At 38.9% G+C, this 18537-nt stretch overlaps 3 protein-coding genes across 5 annotated transcripts in view; 2 read left to right on the top strand and 1 right to left on the bottom strand.

The window, feature by feature from the left end:
• Positions 1-1352: 1352 nt before the first annotated feature.
• srrt (serrate RNA effector molecule homolog (Arabidopsis)) lies at positions 1353-10682 on the top strand. 2 transcript variants are annotated; one of them, XM_008427631.3, is made up of 20 exons: positions 1353-1483; positions 2090-2208; positions 2355-2483; positions 2562-2708; positions 2937-3125; positions 4866-5035; positions 5615-5799; positions 5874-5984; positions 6076-6235; positions 6317-6465; positions 6552-6613; positions 7283-7361; positions 7546-7734; positions 7850-8020; positions 8170-8323; positions 9425-9618; positions 9748-9904; positions 10034-10126; positions 10205-10307; positions 10402-10682. In XM_008427631.3, the coding sequence occupies exons 2-20, from the start codon at positions 2090-2092 to the stop codon at positions 10475-10477; spliced, it is 2637 nt and encodes an 878-aa protein (XP_008425853.1). In that variant the 5' UTR covers positions 1353-1483; the 3' UTR covers positions 10478-10682. The 2 variants fall into 2 exon arrangements, with proteins under 2 accessions (XP_008425853.1, XP_017164177.1); XM_017308688.2 differs by having other exon boundaries at positions 10380-10682.
• A 288-nt stretch (positions 10683-10970) lies between these two features.
• Positions 10971-18393, bottom strand: mogat3b (monoacylglycerol O-acyltransferase 3b). Of its 2 annotated transcripts, XM_008427638.3 has the most exons (8): positions 15557-18393; positions 15011-15101; positions 14751-14858; positions 14335-14405; positions 13162-13366; positions 12348-12522; positions 12070-12254; positions 10971-11988 (listed from the first exon to the last, which is right to left on the bottom strand). In XM_008427638.3, exons 2-8 carry the CDS (start codon positions 15090-15092, stop codon positions 11834-11836), a joined length of 981 nt encoding a protein of 326 aa, XP_008425860.1. In that variant the 5' UTR covers positions 15093-15101; positions 15557-18393; the 3' UTR covers positions 10971-11833. The 2 variants fall into 2 exon arrangements, with proteins under 2 accessions (XP_008425860.1, XP_081471814.1); XM_081615688.1 differs by having other exon boundaries at positions 15011-18393.
• Positions 12430-18537, top strand: part of nyap1 (neuronal tyrosine phosphorylated phosphoinositide-3-kinase adaptor 1) — a 46226-nt gene continuing 40118 nt past the window's right edge. The window contains exon 1 of the mRNA XM_017308634.2: positions 12430-12583. Within this exon, the coding sequence (XP_017164123.2) occupies positions 12564-12583 (20 nt within the window). The 5' untranslated portion in view covers positions 12430-12563. The remainder of the gene's footprint in view (positions 12584-18537) is intronic.

The following is an 18537-nucleotide window of genomic DNA, read 5'->3' as shown; positions in this document are numbered from 1 at the left end:
CATATTTATTGGCACCATTGATTAAAATGCCGTAAAATACCTTCACCTTTCTATCCAGTAGCACAATCTCACATTGTTAATTAAGATAGATTATGTATCTGGGTGGTTTGCTCCATTTTAATAATTTATTTCATAGCAAATTTGCTTAATATTTATTGCCAAAAGTCTCAAGTTTAGCCTCACTTGACCAGATTACAGTATGTGGTTCCAGGTAAAATCCCTGTAAATTTTTGCAAACTTTGTTAGTTTATCTTTTTTGTGGGTTGACAGAAACCTAACTCTAAAATGCCACTTCTTACTACGGTTCTCTAATAGTGCGCTTTTCCTTACCACTGGTCACCTGAGTGTTAAACCTGGGCCTTTGTCCAGCGATGAATGGCTGTGTAATGTCATATTTATACCCAGGGCAAGAGAAAATCCTTGATTGCCACATAGATGTTACCAGAAACTCTGACAAATAATAATAAATTAAAAACTTTCATAGTTACTTATATTTTTAAGAGATTCATTATGAGAACTAAAGATTATTTATTTGTTTATCTACTTCCCTGCCAAAAGCATTTGTCTCTTTTAAGTTTCTGCAAAAAAAGAGAAAAGGATGGGATGCGTAATTGTGGATGTTATTAATTACTCAGATAAGACAACAGGAAGCTAAACTTTTCAAGAACATTTTCATTTAAGTCCACCATTCTTAGTGAAGCAAAACATTTAATTTACACAAATGTCATACCATAAAAGATTTTTTTTTTTAAAGGCATATTTGTCAACAATGTTAAGATGAACAATGGAAAAGCATCATCATCAAAATCTAAAAATAAATCTAAAAAAAATCTAAAATAAATTTTATATTGTGATTTTTAAAAAATATAATTTCAGTTTTATCACACATAGAGTGAAATATTTCAAGCTTGTATGTCTTGTAATTTTGATGATGATGTCTTATGGACACTGAATACTCAAATTATTGATAATAAAAAAAATTAAAAGAAATGAAGACTTGAAATATCCCTATCTGTAACATACAAATTTCACTTTCCGAAATATGTGACAAAAAATACTGAACTTTTTCATGATATTAAAACTTTTGGAGATGTGTCTGTACAGTCTTTAAAGTTGTATTATGAATTACATGATCTTGCGCATATTGAAGCTTGTGAATTATGCAAACAAAATTAACTTTAGACATTTGAACTTCAGTTTTTACCTATTTAATTACTAAAAACTGAAATGTGTCAGCTAAGCTTTATCATTTTGTCTACAATAAATAGAAACATAATTTTTGACATGTATAAAAAATCTGTACAGATTGATTTGGGCGGGGTGGTAAAATTGTTAACGGACTGAATGAAAGTAAGATAAGTAGAAAAAAAAAGAGAAAGAAAAAACAGTAGCACTCCAAAACACTAGATGGCGATATTTTTACTGGTATCGTCGAAAGCGAGTTCCTGTTGCACAAGACGGCGAGACCGAGCAGGAAAAAGAGGTGAATATCATTCAAACAAATGCATTGCAGTATATTATTATGTTTGGTGTATTTGATTATTTTCACGAATTTCGTAATGATGGTTAGACAGCAAGCTTTCGGTTTATTCGATTGAAAATCGAGCTAAGGTTGTATTTTTATAGCTAAGTTTGAGCATGTAGCATGTTAGCATTTTAAGCTAAAGTAGCCTGGATAGCCTTAGCCTCAAGAAATTACTTTTTATCTAGCTTTTTATTTTTAGGATATTTGCTACATTTTCGGTTATTCTATGTCACATTATTATCTAGAATTGTTTATGTGTTTTTCAATGTATACGCTTGTATTCATTCAAAGAGAACTTTGCGCCAGTTTGGCTTTAGCTGTCGGCTTTGTGTAACCAGCTTCCTTTGCACCAGTTAGACGCGAGATCAGCACGAGTTTTAAAGAGGAGCACGAGTTTTAGTGTTTGCTTCGCAAATCTCTTTTGTAATTTCAGGCCCCAGTTAATAAATTATTGAGCTGGATAAGCTTGTGCGCGCTTCTGACGTTAGAGCTCATTGTCCGAAATGTCATTCATTCCCGCCGCTGTTTATGCTGAGGGGTTAATTTGTACTCCTTTCCTACGAGATGGGAGACAGCGACGATGAATACGATCGCAGGAGAAGAGACAAATTCAGACGGGAGAGAAGTGATTATGATCGCTCTAGAGAAAGAGAGGATCGACGCAGGGATGACTGGAACGACAGGTATGAAAGTGATGAAAAATAGCATCATGCTCATGTTTTGCTACCAAAGCAGCTTTGACCTGCATCATACTATGAGGAGCGCTTTGTTTTTGGACGCCTTTAAAAACCAGTGCTCCCTTCTCATCTTTTCCTTCTCAATATTCCAGGGAGTGGGACAGGGGCAGGGAGCGTCGGAGCCGTGGTGAATACAGAGATTATGACCGTGGTCGCAGGGAGAGGTTTAGCCCGCCCAGACACGACATGAGCCCCCAGCAGAAACGCATGAGAAGAGACTGGTAAGACTGAACATTGACGTGTTGTTGGCATAACATCTTTGTTGCCATTTCTTTAGGATGCTTACTGTGAACTCGCAGGGATGATCATGGAGGAGATCCTTACCGTGGGGGATATGACTTGGGCTACGGCGGTGGAGGAGGGCCAAGCTATGGGCCACCGCAGCACTGGGGCCATCCTGATCTGCACCTGATGCAGCCTCATCAGGGCATCCCCATCCAAGCTAGGTAAGAGAAAATCAGGAAATGCCTCAAGAGTTTCATTTTGTTTATTGCTGTGTAGTTGAACTATTTGGGTTTATGTCAGAGGAATGTCAAATTGTAGCTTTGACTTTCCAAAATTAGCTTTATGCAAGGTGCCATTTTGAGGTTTATACTAAAAACAAGCTTTAACAATAGTTTCTTCATTGACTGGTGGCCTAGCTAACACTCCACCAAACTGCTTTCTTCCAATAGACTCGGGAACATCCATGACATGGATTTGGGTCCACCTCCTCCGATAATGAAAAGCTTTAAAGAGTTCCTGCTGTCCCTGGACGACTCAGTGGATGAGACTGAAGCTGTCAAACGCTACAACGAGTACAAGATCGACTTCCGTCGGCAGCAGATGCAGGACTTCTTTTTGGCTCATAAAGATGAGGAGTGGTACGACCTGAGTTTACCTAACGATTGATGTCTAGTTTCACTAATCATAATGTAGACTTGCTTTAGACCATTGACGTGAAATGTAATAAAATGTAGCTTCACATTCAATCTATAATCAGAAGAATTTGATGGCACTTCTTGAAAAGACGTGGAGAACATTTTATATCTTTTAATTCATTAGCATAAAAACAATCCAAGTAACCCTGAAAAACAAAATCTAATGTCAAGAATTGAATGTTTTTAGATAATCCAGTTCTACATTAATAATTAATTAATAGGTTTTCATAAAACTTAGATTTGCAGCCTGAGATGAATATGAAAAATTGTTGATTTTTGTGTCTTATAAACCATTTCTGAGTCTCTAATTCGCCCACGGGCCACTAAATGTGCTGGTAGGACAGAAAAACACTCCCAGTCGGTTGAATGTTGATGGTGGCTAATGTTTGATATGGAGTCTTGGTGAGACCAAAATGATAAAAGTCTGTAGCAGTTAGCTTGGAGATTTTGTTTGTTATGCTTATAATCCCGTTCATTGTTGATGGTGGGCAGATAAATCCAGTAGAGAAAGAAATGTGACATCATAGAAATAAATAATCTTCAAATCAAGAATTTGAAGTTTCTTGAAATTTTGATCCAGTCTAAAAAGAAACAAAGTATGCTTTATTTTAAATAGGTGCTTTTGGATTATTCTTCCACTACATTTTTTTAGTGTGAGGTTGTGCTAAAAATAAAATGCATTTAAGATTTCACACATCTTCACCAGGGTTGCCATCAAATTTGTATTTTCATCTATATGAAGCATGTATTAAGGATTTTAGCTGTCTCTGTCCTATGAATTTCTTATTTAATGTCATATTTGTTAATGCTTACTCCACAGGTATGATGCAAAAATTGTTCTGTTTTGACCTAACCCGTTCTTCTTCCCTTCACTTCTACTCCCAAGTTGACGACGATTTTTTTTTCTCTCCCCCACAAGAAAACTGCGGGATTCCTCTGCCAGAGTCTGTCTTAGATAGCGAGGGCAAGCACTGCGCACAATGCAGATGCTCTTAGACACACAGTACCAGGGATTTTAGATAGACAGCCAATCAGTCCTCCACACAAGGAGGATTTTCTTTTTTTTTTCCTTTTTCTTTTTTCGGCGCCGTTTTCTTTTTATATTTGGATCAAATCGAAACCCAAAAGCGAATTTGTGTGTGTACAGACACACCACTGGGGTGAAGTGGAGCGCATTTTGACAGAAGAGACCCCCTTCTCCCCCCTCTGTAAATATTTGTTATTATACTGGCAGAGCAAAAGGTAACTGTGGATCACTCAATGATAAACTTTTTATGTGACATTCTGATTCTGTGATTGATTTTTCATAATCTGTTGTTTTTTTCCTAACATTTTTGGTGAGTTAATTCCATGTTTTTTCCTACTTTTACGATTCTAAAAATCATTTCCAGTCTGGACTTAAATGAGCAGAATATGTGTAAATGTATGTGCAATTTAGATTTTGTGTTGCTAAATTTGGCTTTTTACCTCTTCCACCAAAAAGCCCCAAAAAGTCTGAAATTAAACTGTTCTTAAGAAAGATCCTTTTAAACTCATCTGTGCTTTTTGAAATATTTCTGACCCTTCAGCGAGGACTTAGATTTATAACATCTGTTTCTTTCTGTAACTCTGCCAACCTGTTCATCCCGTCCCCTGTCATTCCCCCCCTCTTCTCTTCGGTGGACCCCCCCACTCTGAACGCAGGTTCAGATCCAAATACCACCCGGACGAGGCCAGCCGGCTGAAGGCAGAGGCTCAGAGCGCTCTGTGCAACCGTCTGAACGTCTTTATGTTCCTGATGGAGAACGGCTGGTTTGAGAACGTTTCCCTGGACATTGAGCAGACTCCTGCCATCATCAAGGTGCTGGACGCAGGTGAGGCTTCAGAGGAAAACCGACTGAATTTTTATCCAGAAACTTTCTTATTTTATGGGTGGAACCATTGCAAGAAGTTCACAGTTCAGTTTGCTTGTATGTTTTTAGTTTTGTTTACGTTTTTAACTCTTTTCTAAAATGTTAAAAGAAACCTGAATCAGCATTTGATGATCTCCAGTTACATATTTTATTATATTAGTAGTTCAAAAGAAAATCTCATATGATCATGGAAAATGTTGAAGGAAGTTTTGGCTTTAGTTATATTTCCTTCCTTGCTTCTTTCTCTTTCTTTTGTTCTTTCTTTCTTTCTTGCTTCCTTCCTTCCTTCCTTGCTGACTTTCTATTCTTCCATCCTTTCTTTCTAAATAAATATTCGTCAAATCATGGTGAACTGTACTATTTTACATTTTAAATGACTGAAACACAGTCGATTATGGAATTGAATCATATTTATTTTGCTGCCATGCTGCAGAGACCAACAGTACAAAACTGTGACGTGCATCAAGTCAACATTACTGCCGTTTATGAGCTCTCGCATCCCTACTCAGACGAAACGCTCAAATGTTTTTTCTCCTTCAGCTGTGATAAAGATGGAAGGAGGCACTGACCACGACCTCCGCATTTTGGACATGCCGCCAGAAGAAGAAGAAGAAAGGGAGAAGTCCACGTCTGTTTTAGCTGGAGGGGAAACTCAGAGGAGGGAAGAGCTGAAAACAGCTGACAGAGAGCGCAAGCCCTCGGGGGAGAAAAACAAAACTGAGAAGGTGTGTGACGTTTTCTGTTAGCAAGCGGTAGTGATCGCGTAGAGCCGCGGTAACGACGGAGAACTGTGCTGCAGGAGGACGGCGACTCTGCCACCGGAGACCGAGACGCCGCCGCAGATGGGCAGGATAGAAAGCAGGAGGCAGAGAAGGAATCTGTCAGAGAAGAAATGCCTGAACCTAAAAAGGTTGTTCTGACTTCAGTTGCTTAAAATATTTATTTTAAACACAACTAAATCGACCGAACATCTCTGACTTTCTTTTTTCTTTTTTTGTCAGGCAAGAAGAAAGAGGAAGCGTAGCGGAGACAGCGACGACGAAGCGAGCGCCTCCGAGAGCGAGTCTGACTTCGACTCCGACTCCAACTCCGAATGCTCTGACAAACCAGAGAAGAAGGAGGAAGTGCAAGACAAGGATGACGAAGAAGAGGAGGGAGAAGGTGACGAATCGAAATCGCAGCATGCGGCTTTGAGTTTCAGAATGCCTGAAATCATCCGACGCTTTCCTCCGATGTCTGCAGAAGACAAACCGAAGGAAACCTCCAAGGAGGAGAAGAAGGAAGAGAAGAAACCCAAAGACGACTCGCCCAGACCACGACCGCTGCACAAGACTTTCTCCCTGTTCATGAGGAGCATCGCTCCCTCCATCTCCAAGGCTGAGATTATCGCTGTAAGTCAGAACAGCACAGACGTTATTTATTGTCTGAGCCCTGATTATTGGTCGTTGTATGAACTGTTTTTATTTTTACCCCACAGCTTTGCCGACGATATCCTGGGTTTCTGCGCGTTTGCCTTTCTGACCCTCATCCAGAGCGCAGGTTGGATTAAAGAACTATTCCTTCCTAATTTGTTGTTTGTATACCTTAAGCTTTTCCACGTTCGTTACTTTACACACAATATTTATTGTGTTTTGATGGGATTTATAGTGTTGGACACAAAGTAGCGCTTACTTTGAATGTGGTTGGAAAATGGTGAATACATTTTGTTTGATCTTTTTTATGATAAATCAGAATCTGAAAAGTGTGGTGTGCATTTACTTGGATACCTCTACATGAACAGAAGTCAAATACTAAATGGAGTCCTTCTTTTTTATTACGGTATAAATCCAGAGAGGAGAGAGCTGGAGGCAGGAAAACGACCGTTAACATCCAGCTGGATACAATGGAATAGTTTACATCACAGCAAATTTATGAGTTAGAATGGTCCAGTCAAAGCAAATATCATAGAATGGACCAAATCAGTGGTGAGACTTGATAACAGATATTCACAGATGCTCTTCATCAAGTCTGATTTTAGGCTGTTTTGCAGAAAAAAAATACATTGAAATTCCCCTGTAGGTGTTTCACGTTTTCACTTTGTAATTATTCACTCCTTTGTGTTAATCTTTCATATAACACATCTGGGAAAACTTCCTGTTGCATGGCACTTTATGAGGAGAGAAAATGGACACGGTTATGCTCGATGTTTAAATCAAATCTGTTTTTCAGGTTTTTCCGGCGTTGCTGGGTGACCTTTGATCGCAGCGTCAACATCAAGGAAATCTGTTGGAACCTCCAGAATATACGCGTAGGTGTTGCCTAAAGTTATTCAAATCGTTTTGTGTTACAAAATGACTTTATAAAATGACAGATTAGTTGTTTTTATTATCATTTTCAAGCGATACGTACGTCAGTGTCGGCTGTTTTTACTCCTTTACCCAAAAAGCCTTCACTGCTTCTCTAAAGTTTGCTCCACTCTTCTTTCGTAAAAGCTCAGAGACTGCGAACTGGCACCAGGCGTGAACAGGGATCTGGCTCGGAGGGTCCGCAACGTGAACGGCATCACTCAGCACAAGCAGGTGCTCCGCAACGACATCAAGCTGGCTGCCAAGCTCATCCACGCATTGGACGAAAAGGGCGATCTGTGGAGCAGAAAAACTCAGGGCGCTCAAAGCACCGAGGTTCCTGTCGCAAAGATTCTAATTTTCTTTTCATACGCGAGCGAAGTTTAATGCATGATCTTCCCTCTGATGAGCTATTTGGATGTTTTTTTTTGTTTGTTTTTTTTACTTGAAGTTGCAGGCTCAGAACCCCATCTTGAAGAATATCACTGATTACCTGATTGAGGAGGTGAGCGCTGAGGAAGAGGAGCTCCTGGGGTCTGGCAGTGGGATGGATCCAGATGAGGGCGCTAAGGAGGGAAACCCTGCTGAGATAACTGTGGAGAAGGATGATAAACTAGCCAAGGTTTGCTTTTTTTTTTTTTTTCCTTTTTACACATTTTATGGAAAAATAAAAAATCTAAACTGATGTTTATTGAGCATACCTAGCTCAAACGGTCAAAGTTAAGTAACTTAAAGCTTTACATGGATTACTTTTTTTTTTTTTTTCCGCAGGTTTTGGACCGGTTGCTCTTATATCTGCGGATTGTGCACTCAGTTGATTACTACAACACCTGCGAATACCCCAGTGAGGATGAAATGCCTAATCGCTGTGGGATGATCCATGTTCGCGGCCCAGTTCCTCCTAACCGCATAACGCACGGAGAAGGTCAGTGTGTCTGCGTGTTGCTGCTCAAGTGAGAGCAGCAGCATGGAGAAACGTTCTAAATGAAACCGAGAGATAAATTCTTCCAGTGATTATTGTGATAAACGGTAATATTGTTGTTTTGAGACCATTTTCAAGTAAAATATTGATAATGATACATTGATGATGCAAGTTTTCCCTCCCAAAGACCGATAAATGTTGTGTAAAAAAAACAAACGTTTTCAGTGGATCTGGAAGATAAATAAATATCCAAACTAAAACAAAAACAACAAATTAAATGGAAATAAACATTTACGACTGAAACTATAATCAAAACAAATTCTAACCTTCAAAAAACATTAATCATCGGGGTGGAAATTATCAAGTTTATTTTGATTCATCTTTGATTATTAATTATTGCCTATATGGAATTTCACTGTTTTCCAGTTCTGAACGCATAAAGAAAACGGTAAGGTATAATTATACTTTCAGACTTTCCATCCTTTTTAAAATTATCTACAATTCTCAAAAATATTTGTTCCTGACAGATTACACCTCAAAATATTACCTTTTTTTATTTATTTCAAACATGAAAGAAGTATAAAATCACACATGAACATATTTTTGTACCACAATAATACTTGAACAGGAGGAAATAAGAAACGTATGAACTCCCACCTCATAAACTCATACCATATATTCAGATTTACTTTGAAATTTTCAACCCTGCTAACTAAAACATTAGAAGTTTGTGAATTTTTGTATTTATACATATAAGTGGGCTGAAAACGAACCAAGATATCTGAACATTTTGATTCTTGAACAGTGAACTTTTTAAACCAATAGGATCAGTTGGAATGCATGTATGATTGAACTGAAATGATTCTTTTGAAAAGAGCCTTGAGACGACATCTGTTGTGAATCGGCGCCAAATAAACAGAAATGAATTGAAATAAATGCTCTGGAACAACTTTTTATAACTGATGCAGTGTTTAACCACTAGATGTCGCCACATTCCTCACTGAAGAGCTTTAAAAGCCACAATGAATGTTTACAGCGCAAAACAATCCAAATTGCTCCAACTAATCTCAAATTTCTGCTTTGTCTGGTTATTTCCCTAAACAGTGCAACAGTGGGAAAAAGTGACGGAGGAAAAGTTGATGCCTTTATTTAGTTTAAAGGAAATCCTCTCTGAGGAAGAGGCAGCGAAGATGGGTCGCAAGGATCCCGACGACGAGGTGGAGAAATTTATATCTGCAAACACTCAGGAGCTGGGAAAGGACAAATGGCTCTGCCCTCTTAGCGGCAAGAAATTCAAGGTGAACGCTTGGAAGATTTAGTAAATGGCTTAAATGTTGCAATTTGATGGGGTTTTTTATCCCCCCACAACGCCAATTAGTGTAACCGCATCGGTTTACGACGCCTGTTTATTGCAAACTGTGCCTCAGGGTCCGGAGTTTGTACGGAAGCACATCCTGAACAAACACGGGGAGAAAATTGAAGAAGTTAAAAAGGAGGTCGTGTTTTTCAACAATTTCCTCCTGGATGCTAAAAGACCGTCTCTGCCAGAGATGAAACTTCCACCTCTCCCTGTCCCTGGCCAAGGTCGGCATACGTCTTGTTAACCATTCATACCCGACAACTTCTCCTGCTACAGTTAGAGCATTGGTCCAGTTCGGTCTAAATATGAAAAATGAGCTGAGGTTCTAATTTTGTTCTGCTTTTGGTGAACAGGCTTGCTTTCTCCCACGCTGCCGTTTCCTCCTCAAGGCCCTCAGGGTCCAATGGGCTTTGGTCAGCCTCGTCCACCTCTGATGGGCTACGGCGGTACGTCGTTACGTCTTCTGGCACTGGGAACGTCAGGGTAAAATTATGATTAATCTTTAAATTTCTTGTTGTGGACAGGCGCTCCCCCTTACCCTCCTAATCAGTTTGGGGGAGGCAGAGGAAACTATGACAACTTCCGTGGAGGACAAGGTGGCTACCTGGGGAAGCCGCGAAACATCAGGTAAGACCACGGCAGAGCTGATGTGTGTTTTGTTTTCAGAAAACTGAGGGATTTCCAAACTTTTGATTTAAGATCATGTGATTTTTTTTCGCAGAATGTCCCGGGGAGATCCACGAAATATAATTGAATATCGTGACCTCGACGCACCAGATGATATGGACTTCTTTTAGAAGGTTAAACTGTTTTTTTTTTTTGTTGTTGTTGTTTTTGTCCTAGCTCTTAACTTGTGTTCTGTTCTGCCTGTTTTTTATTTTTTGTTTGTTTTTTTGTAGGAATTACAGTATTTACTTTCTTAAATATTTCATTTTGTGATCATTGTGTAACTCTATGAAACTCCTGTAAACTGATCATCAATAAAATTGTGTTCGAACAACATTTGTACATGTTATAAGTAAATTATTACATCTAATGAGTCTGGAAGGGATGCAGATTCTGTCCTCATAATAGTTCAAAATGGTTGTACTTTTGTAAATAAGTGCATCAGAAATGTACAAACTTCAGTTTAGTTATGAAAAAAACTTTTCACTGCAACATGTGAAACATTTTCACTTGTCATAGTGAAACAAGTGAATAATACAAATTATTTTGTATTTGTGTTAATCGAAAATACAAATTAATTTTTTGTATTTTCCCCCCAAAATAATTTTTTTAATTTTAATTGCCTGAATTTTGGTGCATAGAAGCCTCCACACAGCACGGTGCCACTACTGTTTACATTTTGATTCAATGTAATTATTAAATAAAAATCACTTTTTCAATTTTTGAGCTTAAATTTGTTTTTGTCTGCAAATGATAAAATTGAAAAATAAGGCACAAACCACTCAATTTAAAAGAAAATTTGAACCTTGTGGCGATTTTTAACATTTTTTTTAATTCCAGCTATGTAGGTCAGGAGTAAATTAAGAAGCACAAATGTCAAATCATGTTGTAAATGTCGTGCCCTATGCGACATTTCGGTAGATCTCAGTGGCCACATATTATCCTCACACTTTATTCATTTAAAGCATTATGATTTATTCAGATCAAATACAAAAGGAGATGATTTTTTATGATTTCCGAGTCCAAGAACCGTCCTCGTTGCCTTTGAGGTAGATTTATGCGCAATGTAAGGCAACTGTTTACATCACATGAAATGAATAAAAGCTGAATTATTTCCCCACGTTAAAACCAAAACTAGTTTTAATGTGTATGTTTGATTATTGGAGCAGCAGCATGAGAACAGCAGGCTGCACATAGAGGCCAGTGTTTAAAAAGAACAAAATATTGTAATCACGAGCATAATACTAAATAAATTATACCCGGTTCTCTTTCCAAGTGTGCATCTTCTAATTGTGCATCAACACTTAAAAAAAAATAAAAAAATAAGGCTGATTACACCATCCCACTATGTTGCTCTTAAAAGCGCCTTTTCTCTCATTTCCTTGTAATTATCCTCTGAAGTATTCGTGGTCTCTGTCCAGATCTGATCTCCACGCTCCTCTCTAAGAAAAGCAGTGCAAACATAAAGATGCTTTAGCGCGGAAAGTCTAAATGATTTCAAGCTTGTGGCTCTCAGAAAGTCCACAGCTGACTTTGTGTTCATGAAATAACTTGACCAAGGCCTCCATGTAGAGCGTGTGATAGTGATCAACCTGCTCCTCAGTGGGTGTGACGCACTTTGGCACCGGGATCGGACTTCCAACTGAACAGAAACGGAACAAAAAAGGGCTCAGACCGTGTTGGCATCGGCGCTTGTTATTTTGGAGACGGGTGAAACACTCACCGACAGTAGTGACCGGTTTCCTGAAGGGCAGCAGAGCAAAGCGCTCGCCGACAAATAGACACGGAGCGAAACCCATGACGCTTTTAAACAAGTCCTGCAGCCGGCGGCCCAGGCTGCCGTCTGAGAAAATCACCTGCTGAAAGAGTTCGTTCTCCCCAAACGAGTAAACGGGAACCAGATCTGCTCTGTGGAGAGTCAGCACACATTACAGATGGTTTTTCCCACTAGAGAAGTTGTGTTTTCACAGGGGTTTTTTTTCTTCCTGTGTGTGTTCTCACCCATGCTCAAGAGCCGTCCTCACAAACCCTTTCCTCTGCTTCATGACCACTCTGTTGATTCCAGGAGAAGATGCTAAAGACTCTGCAGCTCCTCCAACCACAATCACCACTGCGTTTCCTTTCCCACTTTTGGAGAGGAGGTGGCCAAGGCTTGGCTTGCTGACCGGACACAGGCCTTCATGCACAAACAAAGCGAGGCCGTCAGCAGGTCATCTAATGGCAGCGAACGATTCAAGGTAAAGTTGAGCAGCATATTTTTTTCCCCCACAGTGACTCAAAAATCTACCGGGTTCTTGCAAGAGTATCTTGGCTTCTTGGACATTTTGTGCCATAAGATTAAAAATAAGAATTTTATTGATAAGTTTGTGTGACAGAAAACCAAGTTGGCCCTTAATTGTGAAGGGAAGGAAAATTGAAAATCTGAATAGTGTGGTGTGCTTTTGTAATGAGACAACACGTTGTAAAACTACCTTACAACGATTGCTGCAATTCTCTTTAGCTGTGTAAATCTGGAGAACGTTTTTTTGTGCCAGGCATTATTGATGTTCAATCAACAATTAGAAGATCGATTTGAAAGTGTCGCTACAGATTTACTTTGACTGGGCCACTTTATGCATGAACATGTTTGGATCCAAGGCACTCCTTTGTAACTCTGGCTGACAGAGGAGGTGGAAAGGTGAATAACGTTCCCTGATCGAGTAAAATTTAATCATCAAACTACATCCTGGGAAAGAAAAAAAAATCCCACAGCATGACGCTGCCATCTCCATGTATTACTTCATGCTGCTGGTTGCTGTGTAATAGATGTAGATACCTGCGGTCATCAGGTATTCTCTGAAGAGTGGTATCTTGAACAGGCCTGCCAGTATTGCCAGTGTGCTCTTCACTCCGGGAAACGTCTCGGCGAAGCCGCAGCTCTCGGTGCTGAAGCAGGCGAAGGCTCCGGTGCACATGATGCCGTGCGGATGGCTGCCGAGGATGTAGTTTTTATTTGGACTCAGGTCTGCTGTCTTTACCAGCTGAAAATCAAACAAACAAACAAAAAAAAAAACTAAAATGTTTTTTCGCCGTTTCTCCGCAAGACCAAACTCACTTGAGTTGTATGTCTGACTGAATGGAGATTAGGGGAAATGATTCAAGCCAACTGGAGAGATTTCACACTGAGAGTTGATGAAAGTATTATGATTAATGGCCACTGGGAGGAATGCTCATTATAGGGACTTTTATCTGATAAATGTATCGTCATATCTGCTGCGATGGAGAAGCAGATAATCGCAAGGCTGGAGCTTTGTTATCATAATTAATATGCGCAGATTTCTCATCTCATAAAGGGAATTTTTGAGGGAACTTCTCTGAAAGAACTGGCATTTTGTTAAACATGTGCAAACCAGCATTATGAAAATATGGGATGGATTTTTTTTCCCAAGTAAAAAAAAAGTGAGTCTTTCAATTTTGGCCCTTATGATCTACATGTATTTTCCTCTAAATACTTTATTTTGTGGGGATTTTTCTCAAAAAATACCAAAAGAAAACATTTTTGAAACAAACTTTCATTTAATTCATCATCCATTCAGAGAAAATAAAAATTTTCTGAGATTTTATACTTTTTTTTAAAGAAATATAGAAATCAGTCAGAGATTCCCGTTTTCTGTCATGTTGAAACTCATTCAAAAACTGAACACTTTGTGCTTGTAGAGTAATTTACTCACTCAGATGTACTAGAAATTTTAAATAAAAATGTGATGGGAACAATCAAGTGTAAGATGCGAAGGCAAAGGGAAAACCCCAAATGGATTACAACATTTCAACATGAGGCGTTGAAAGAAGACGTGGAAACAAGGTAAAAAGCTTTGGAGTCTCGACTCTGTTTGAAATATTTTACACATTTTGAATGCAGACAAGCATCAACCAAACATATTCGGTTGGGAAAAGCTATCTAGATCATATGCTGAACGTATTAAACGTGGCAGTGCTGAATTAAACTCACCTTAACTGGAAAATACTCTCTGAACTGCAACCAAACCTTCCACTTCCTCACAAATGCTGTTCTTCTGCCCCCTGGTGGACATATGGAAAGTTGTTGGAGACAGAACCAGCGTTATCGAGACATTAGAAGTCTAGGAGTTCCTCATTATGACAGTAGATGTGTCAGAGTAATTTAAGTGATTTAAAGTAAGCATACAGGCGAAAATGTAATAAAATAAATAAATCTGGTCTGTCAGTTTAGATGGACAGCCATGTTTTCAAATCTTTGTTGTTGTATCTTACTCTGTTTTCACACCCCTGGTGGCTTTTATTAACAATAATCAAGCAAAAAGTTATTTTTGACCACAGGAGAGAAAACGGAAGACGTTTACGAAAAAAAAATTATAACTCCCACAAACCCATGTCTATGAGTTTTACCTCTTTCTGGAGTTTGCCAGTCATTCACCATCCATATGAAGTAAAGAGTGGGCAGCGGCCACAGAGACGTAAACATAAGAAACACCATCAAGATGATGCAAGCCAGTCCTGCAGAAGCACAGTAATCCAGCCATGTTAGCTCCACTTGTTGGGCATTCTATGTGAATGTCTTCATAAAGAGTCGGTAGCACAGTGCTGCTGCTGCTGCTAGATGCAACAAAGAGTTAAAAAAAAAGAGAGATTGATTAAGAGGGCCTTACCTAAGAACAGAAAGCTTAGCACCCACTGCAGGACGCTTACAGCCTCTAAAAACTCCTTCAGCTGGGTTTTTTCTTTCACCATTCTTGCGACCTAGAAGGTCAGAGCAATAATTTTCACCAATCAATAGCATTTTAAACTTGGCATGAATTCAATACGGTTTATGGGTCTTGGCACCCCATATTTATGCTTGTAGGAATTAATTCAAGATAATAGAAACTATAACAGATCTCTTTATGATTGAAAAATGATTTTCTTTTTCTTTTTTTTTTTTCTTTGGTAAACAGCAGCACAACTTGTGTACCCAGCCTTCCTTGAGGGAGGAAATAAACTCCTGAATGGGTATGGCATTCAGCAGCCTGGTCAAATGACTCGCTCATGAATGAGCTAACAGGCAAACTCGCGCACGATTATTCATTTGGTCACAAATAAAGCTTTTACGAGTCGGGCCGGTCCGACCACAGAGGAGCCCTGGCTAGGTGCCAGCGTGGCAGCGTAAAATACCTTTTATGAGCATTCTGCTTATAGCATAAAAGCCGGTACTTTACCTTACTGGAGTTTATTCCGAGGGTAATTCAAATGGATGAGTGTGCGCTGCTTCCAACCACAGTTCACTACGGTGCACTTTGACCAGATCACCTACTTGTGAGGCTGCTGATAACAAATCCACTCCACCCCCCCCCCCCGACACTTTGACATGCACGCTGTTTCTGAGATAGAGACGTTGCAGGGATTTATAGTTGGGTACTTTGCATTTTGGATCCTCAGGGCATCATCAGAGGCATGCACTGATTTTATGATTAGATTAGTGGTACTTTACTGTGTTTGAACACCAGAGAGACCAAACAGGCGATCAGAAAGATTACATGGTAACCTATTCAATCTGAAAGAATCCCTGTCACTGTCGACATGCTGTTTTTCTCTAATCTTAAGCTAAGCCTGCTCTTCTTTTAGTATTAGTCTTTACTAACATGTTATAAGTAAGGCTTGCTCTTACTTATAACATGCTTGAGTTTCTGGTGGCTCATACCTGATTTTTTCTAATGTAGGTATAATGAAACTCAGACCATTCAGCTGGTGTGTTCACAAATTGTCAGGAATTACAGGAAGTGAAAGTTTTCCGCCCACTGAAAGAGATTTAAAACTGGAATAGAAGCCAACAGCAGGAAAACAAACTACGCCAGCGTTATAAACAGACTAATAATGTTCCAGTAAGATTTAGTCTCCAGACACGTGAATGTAGAAAATTGTATGCAAATGTGCTCCTTGTTCACATTTCCTGATATATTCATATTTCATGAATATGTACTTTCTGTTATCCTTACCACTTAATATGATCTACAGAAATCCAAAATTCTCCAGCTTTTAAGAGATAAATTTTCATTGAGTTGTTCTCTTTGGGTGACTTTGTTTTTCATTGCACTCTAAGCAAAGTCGAAATGTTCTTCTGCTCTGCCTCTGAATATCTTAACATCACTTTGTTCTCCTCTAAAGAAGGCTGCGATTATTTTAGCAGAAAATGCCTTTAGTTCCTCCACTGGTTTTTTTTTTTATGTTCCTCATTTTACCTTTCAATGTGTGCAATAATTTGTATTGAACTTTTTGTGTTCAACCAGAGAAAGCTGTGATCATGAGTTTGCCTTTTGAGCTACCCCTGATATTTGACGGTTTCTCGATAACGCCAACGCTGTAAACTCCACCTAAAGACGACTTCTAAGAGTAGAAAGTTGGTGTGAACTTATAGAAATGTTTGACAATCCATTATAAATCATATTCTTATGTATCATGCTGGACAATATTAAACATGCTGCTGTGAAGGCGTAAACAGATGTCCTTTTATTCATGAGTGACTGCTCTGCACCAGGTGGGACATGGGGTCCAAGCACAGATTTTATGCGTAATCTCCTTCTGGCAGTCCACTTGCTCAAAAGTGCACGTTTTCATTTACCTCCATCCATACATACGTTGTGTTCTGGCTAAATATCCCGTCATCGTTCAAACAGGAAATGGCAGAAATTATTAGGCGAAATCCAGCTGTTGACTATATTCCACACATTTTCAGTGAAATTGGGGCGGGGCTTTGGTGAGGCCAGTCAGGAAGTCATCGTTATTTACAATGATTTAACATCCTGTTGTGTTGGAGTTTCAACCATCAGCATCTCCTACCAGTAAAACAGCCAGAAGTAAGCCTGGGGCTTGTTGATGGCTGGTGCAGTTCAGCTTGCTAAGGGTCAATTAGTTGAGGTGTATGTATAATTTTGATCCCGTATTTTTTTTTGTGTTTTAAAAACATGGGATCGATTTCAAAGACAGTTGAAAATAAATCATTAATAGTGATGACAACCTGGAAACGTCTGACTGACAACTGAGAGGTCGATTTAGCTCATTGATTGGTTCGTGTTTCAGGAAAAGCTTATCTACATCCAGTCTGACATTTTATCATGTTACAACCACAAAGTTCAATCTTACTTCATAAGTCAATATAGACGGATTCATGGGTCATGTGCAGTTTTATTGTGAAAGCCAAAACTTTTTTAATTGTAGTCTTGTCTGATCACAGCACTTTTTTTGCACTGCCTCCCACTTGTGGTGAACTGCAAGCAGGACTTTCTTTGGCTTTCTTTGAACAGTGGGTTTGTTTTTGAACCTTGTCCGCGTTTGTGAAGCTTAGAGCAACTAATAGTTGTGAGTTGCCATGAACTTCTGGCTACTTCTCACATCGTGGTTCTCCTTGCCCAGACCACAGACTGTCAGGTCTTGGTAGGTTTGTACTTGTGCCGTAGCTTTTCCATTTCCAGGTTATAGATTGAGAAGAACTCTTGAGATGTATTCAATGATTAGGATGATATTTTTTGCTGTCTTTATCTATTATTTGCACTGAATTGTATTTAAAAATATCAGAGTAAAGGGATTTAAATACATATGCATGCCACTCAAATCGACTTATTTGACGATATTCTCTGAATATATGTTTTCATTCAAATCTTAATTTCTGGTTTTCATTGAAATAAGGGTTTAGTCCCCCTTATGGCAAGATTTCAGATCTGAAAAAAATGAAGGGTCCACTGAACCCCATTGAAAACCTGGTTATTCCACCAAATGTTGATTTCTGAACTCTTCCTGAGTTAAAACATTAGTTCTGTTGTTTCTAAATGAATATGAACTTGTTTTCTTTGCATTATTTGAGGTCTGAAAGCCATGCATCTTTTTTTTAGTTTTTTTAATTTTGACCATTTCTCGTTTAAACGCTAAATTTTCATTTTCATTTTTAAATTTCAAAAACATGTCAGTAGTTCATAGAGTAAAAGAACAATGTTCCTTTTACTCAAACATAAAGCTATAAAGAGTAAAATCAGAGAAACTGATCATTTTAAGTGATCTCTTACTTCCCCCCCCCTCCCCCCCAAGAGCTGTATATATTAGACCATTATTTTCATATCACGTGACATCACAGTGACGGTCCACCAAAATTATCATTTGTAACAATACTGCTTCATTTTATTTATGTTTTTCCACGAAGCACAGAGTT

The sequence above is a fragment of the Poecilia reticulata genome, chromosome 14 (assembly GCF_904066995.2).
Source record: "Poecilia reticulata chromosome 14, P_reticulata-male-v2, whole genome shotgun sequence".
In the NCBI taxonomy this organism is placed as follows: Eukaryota; Metazoa; Chordata; class Actinopteri; order Cyprinodontiformes; family Poeciliidae; genus Poecilia; species Poecilia reticulata.
This window is presented reverse-complemented; position numbering and strand designations above follow the sequence as displayed.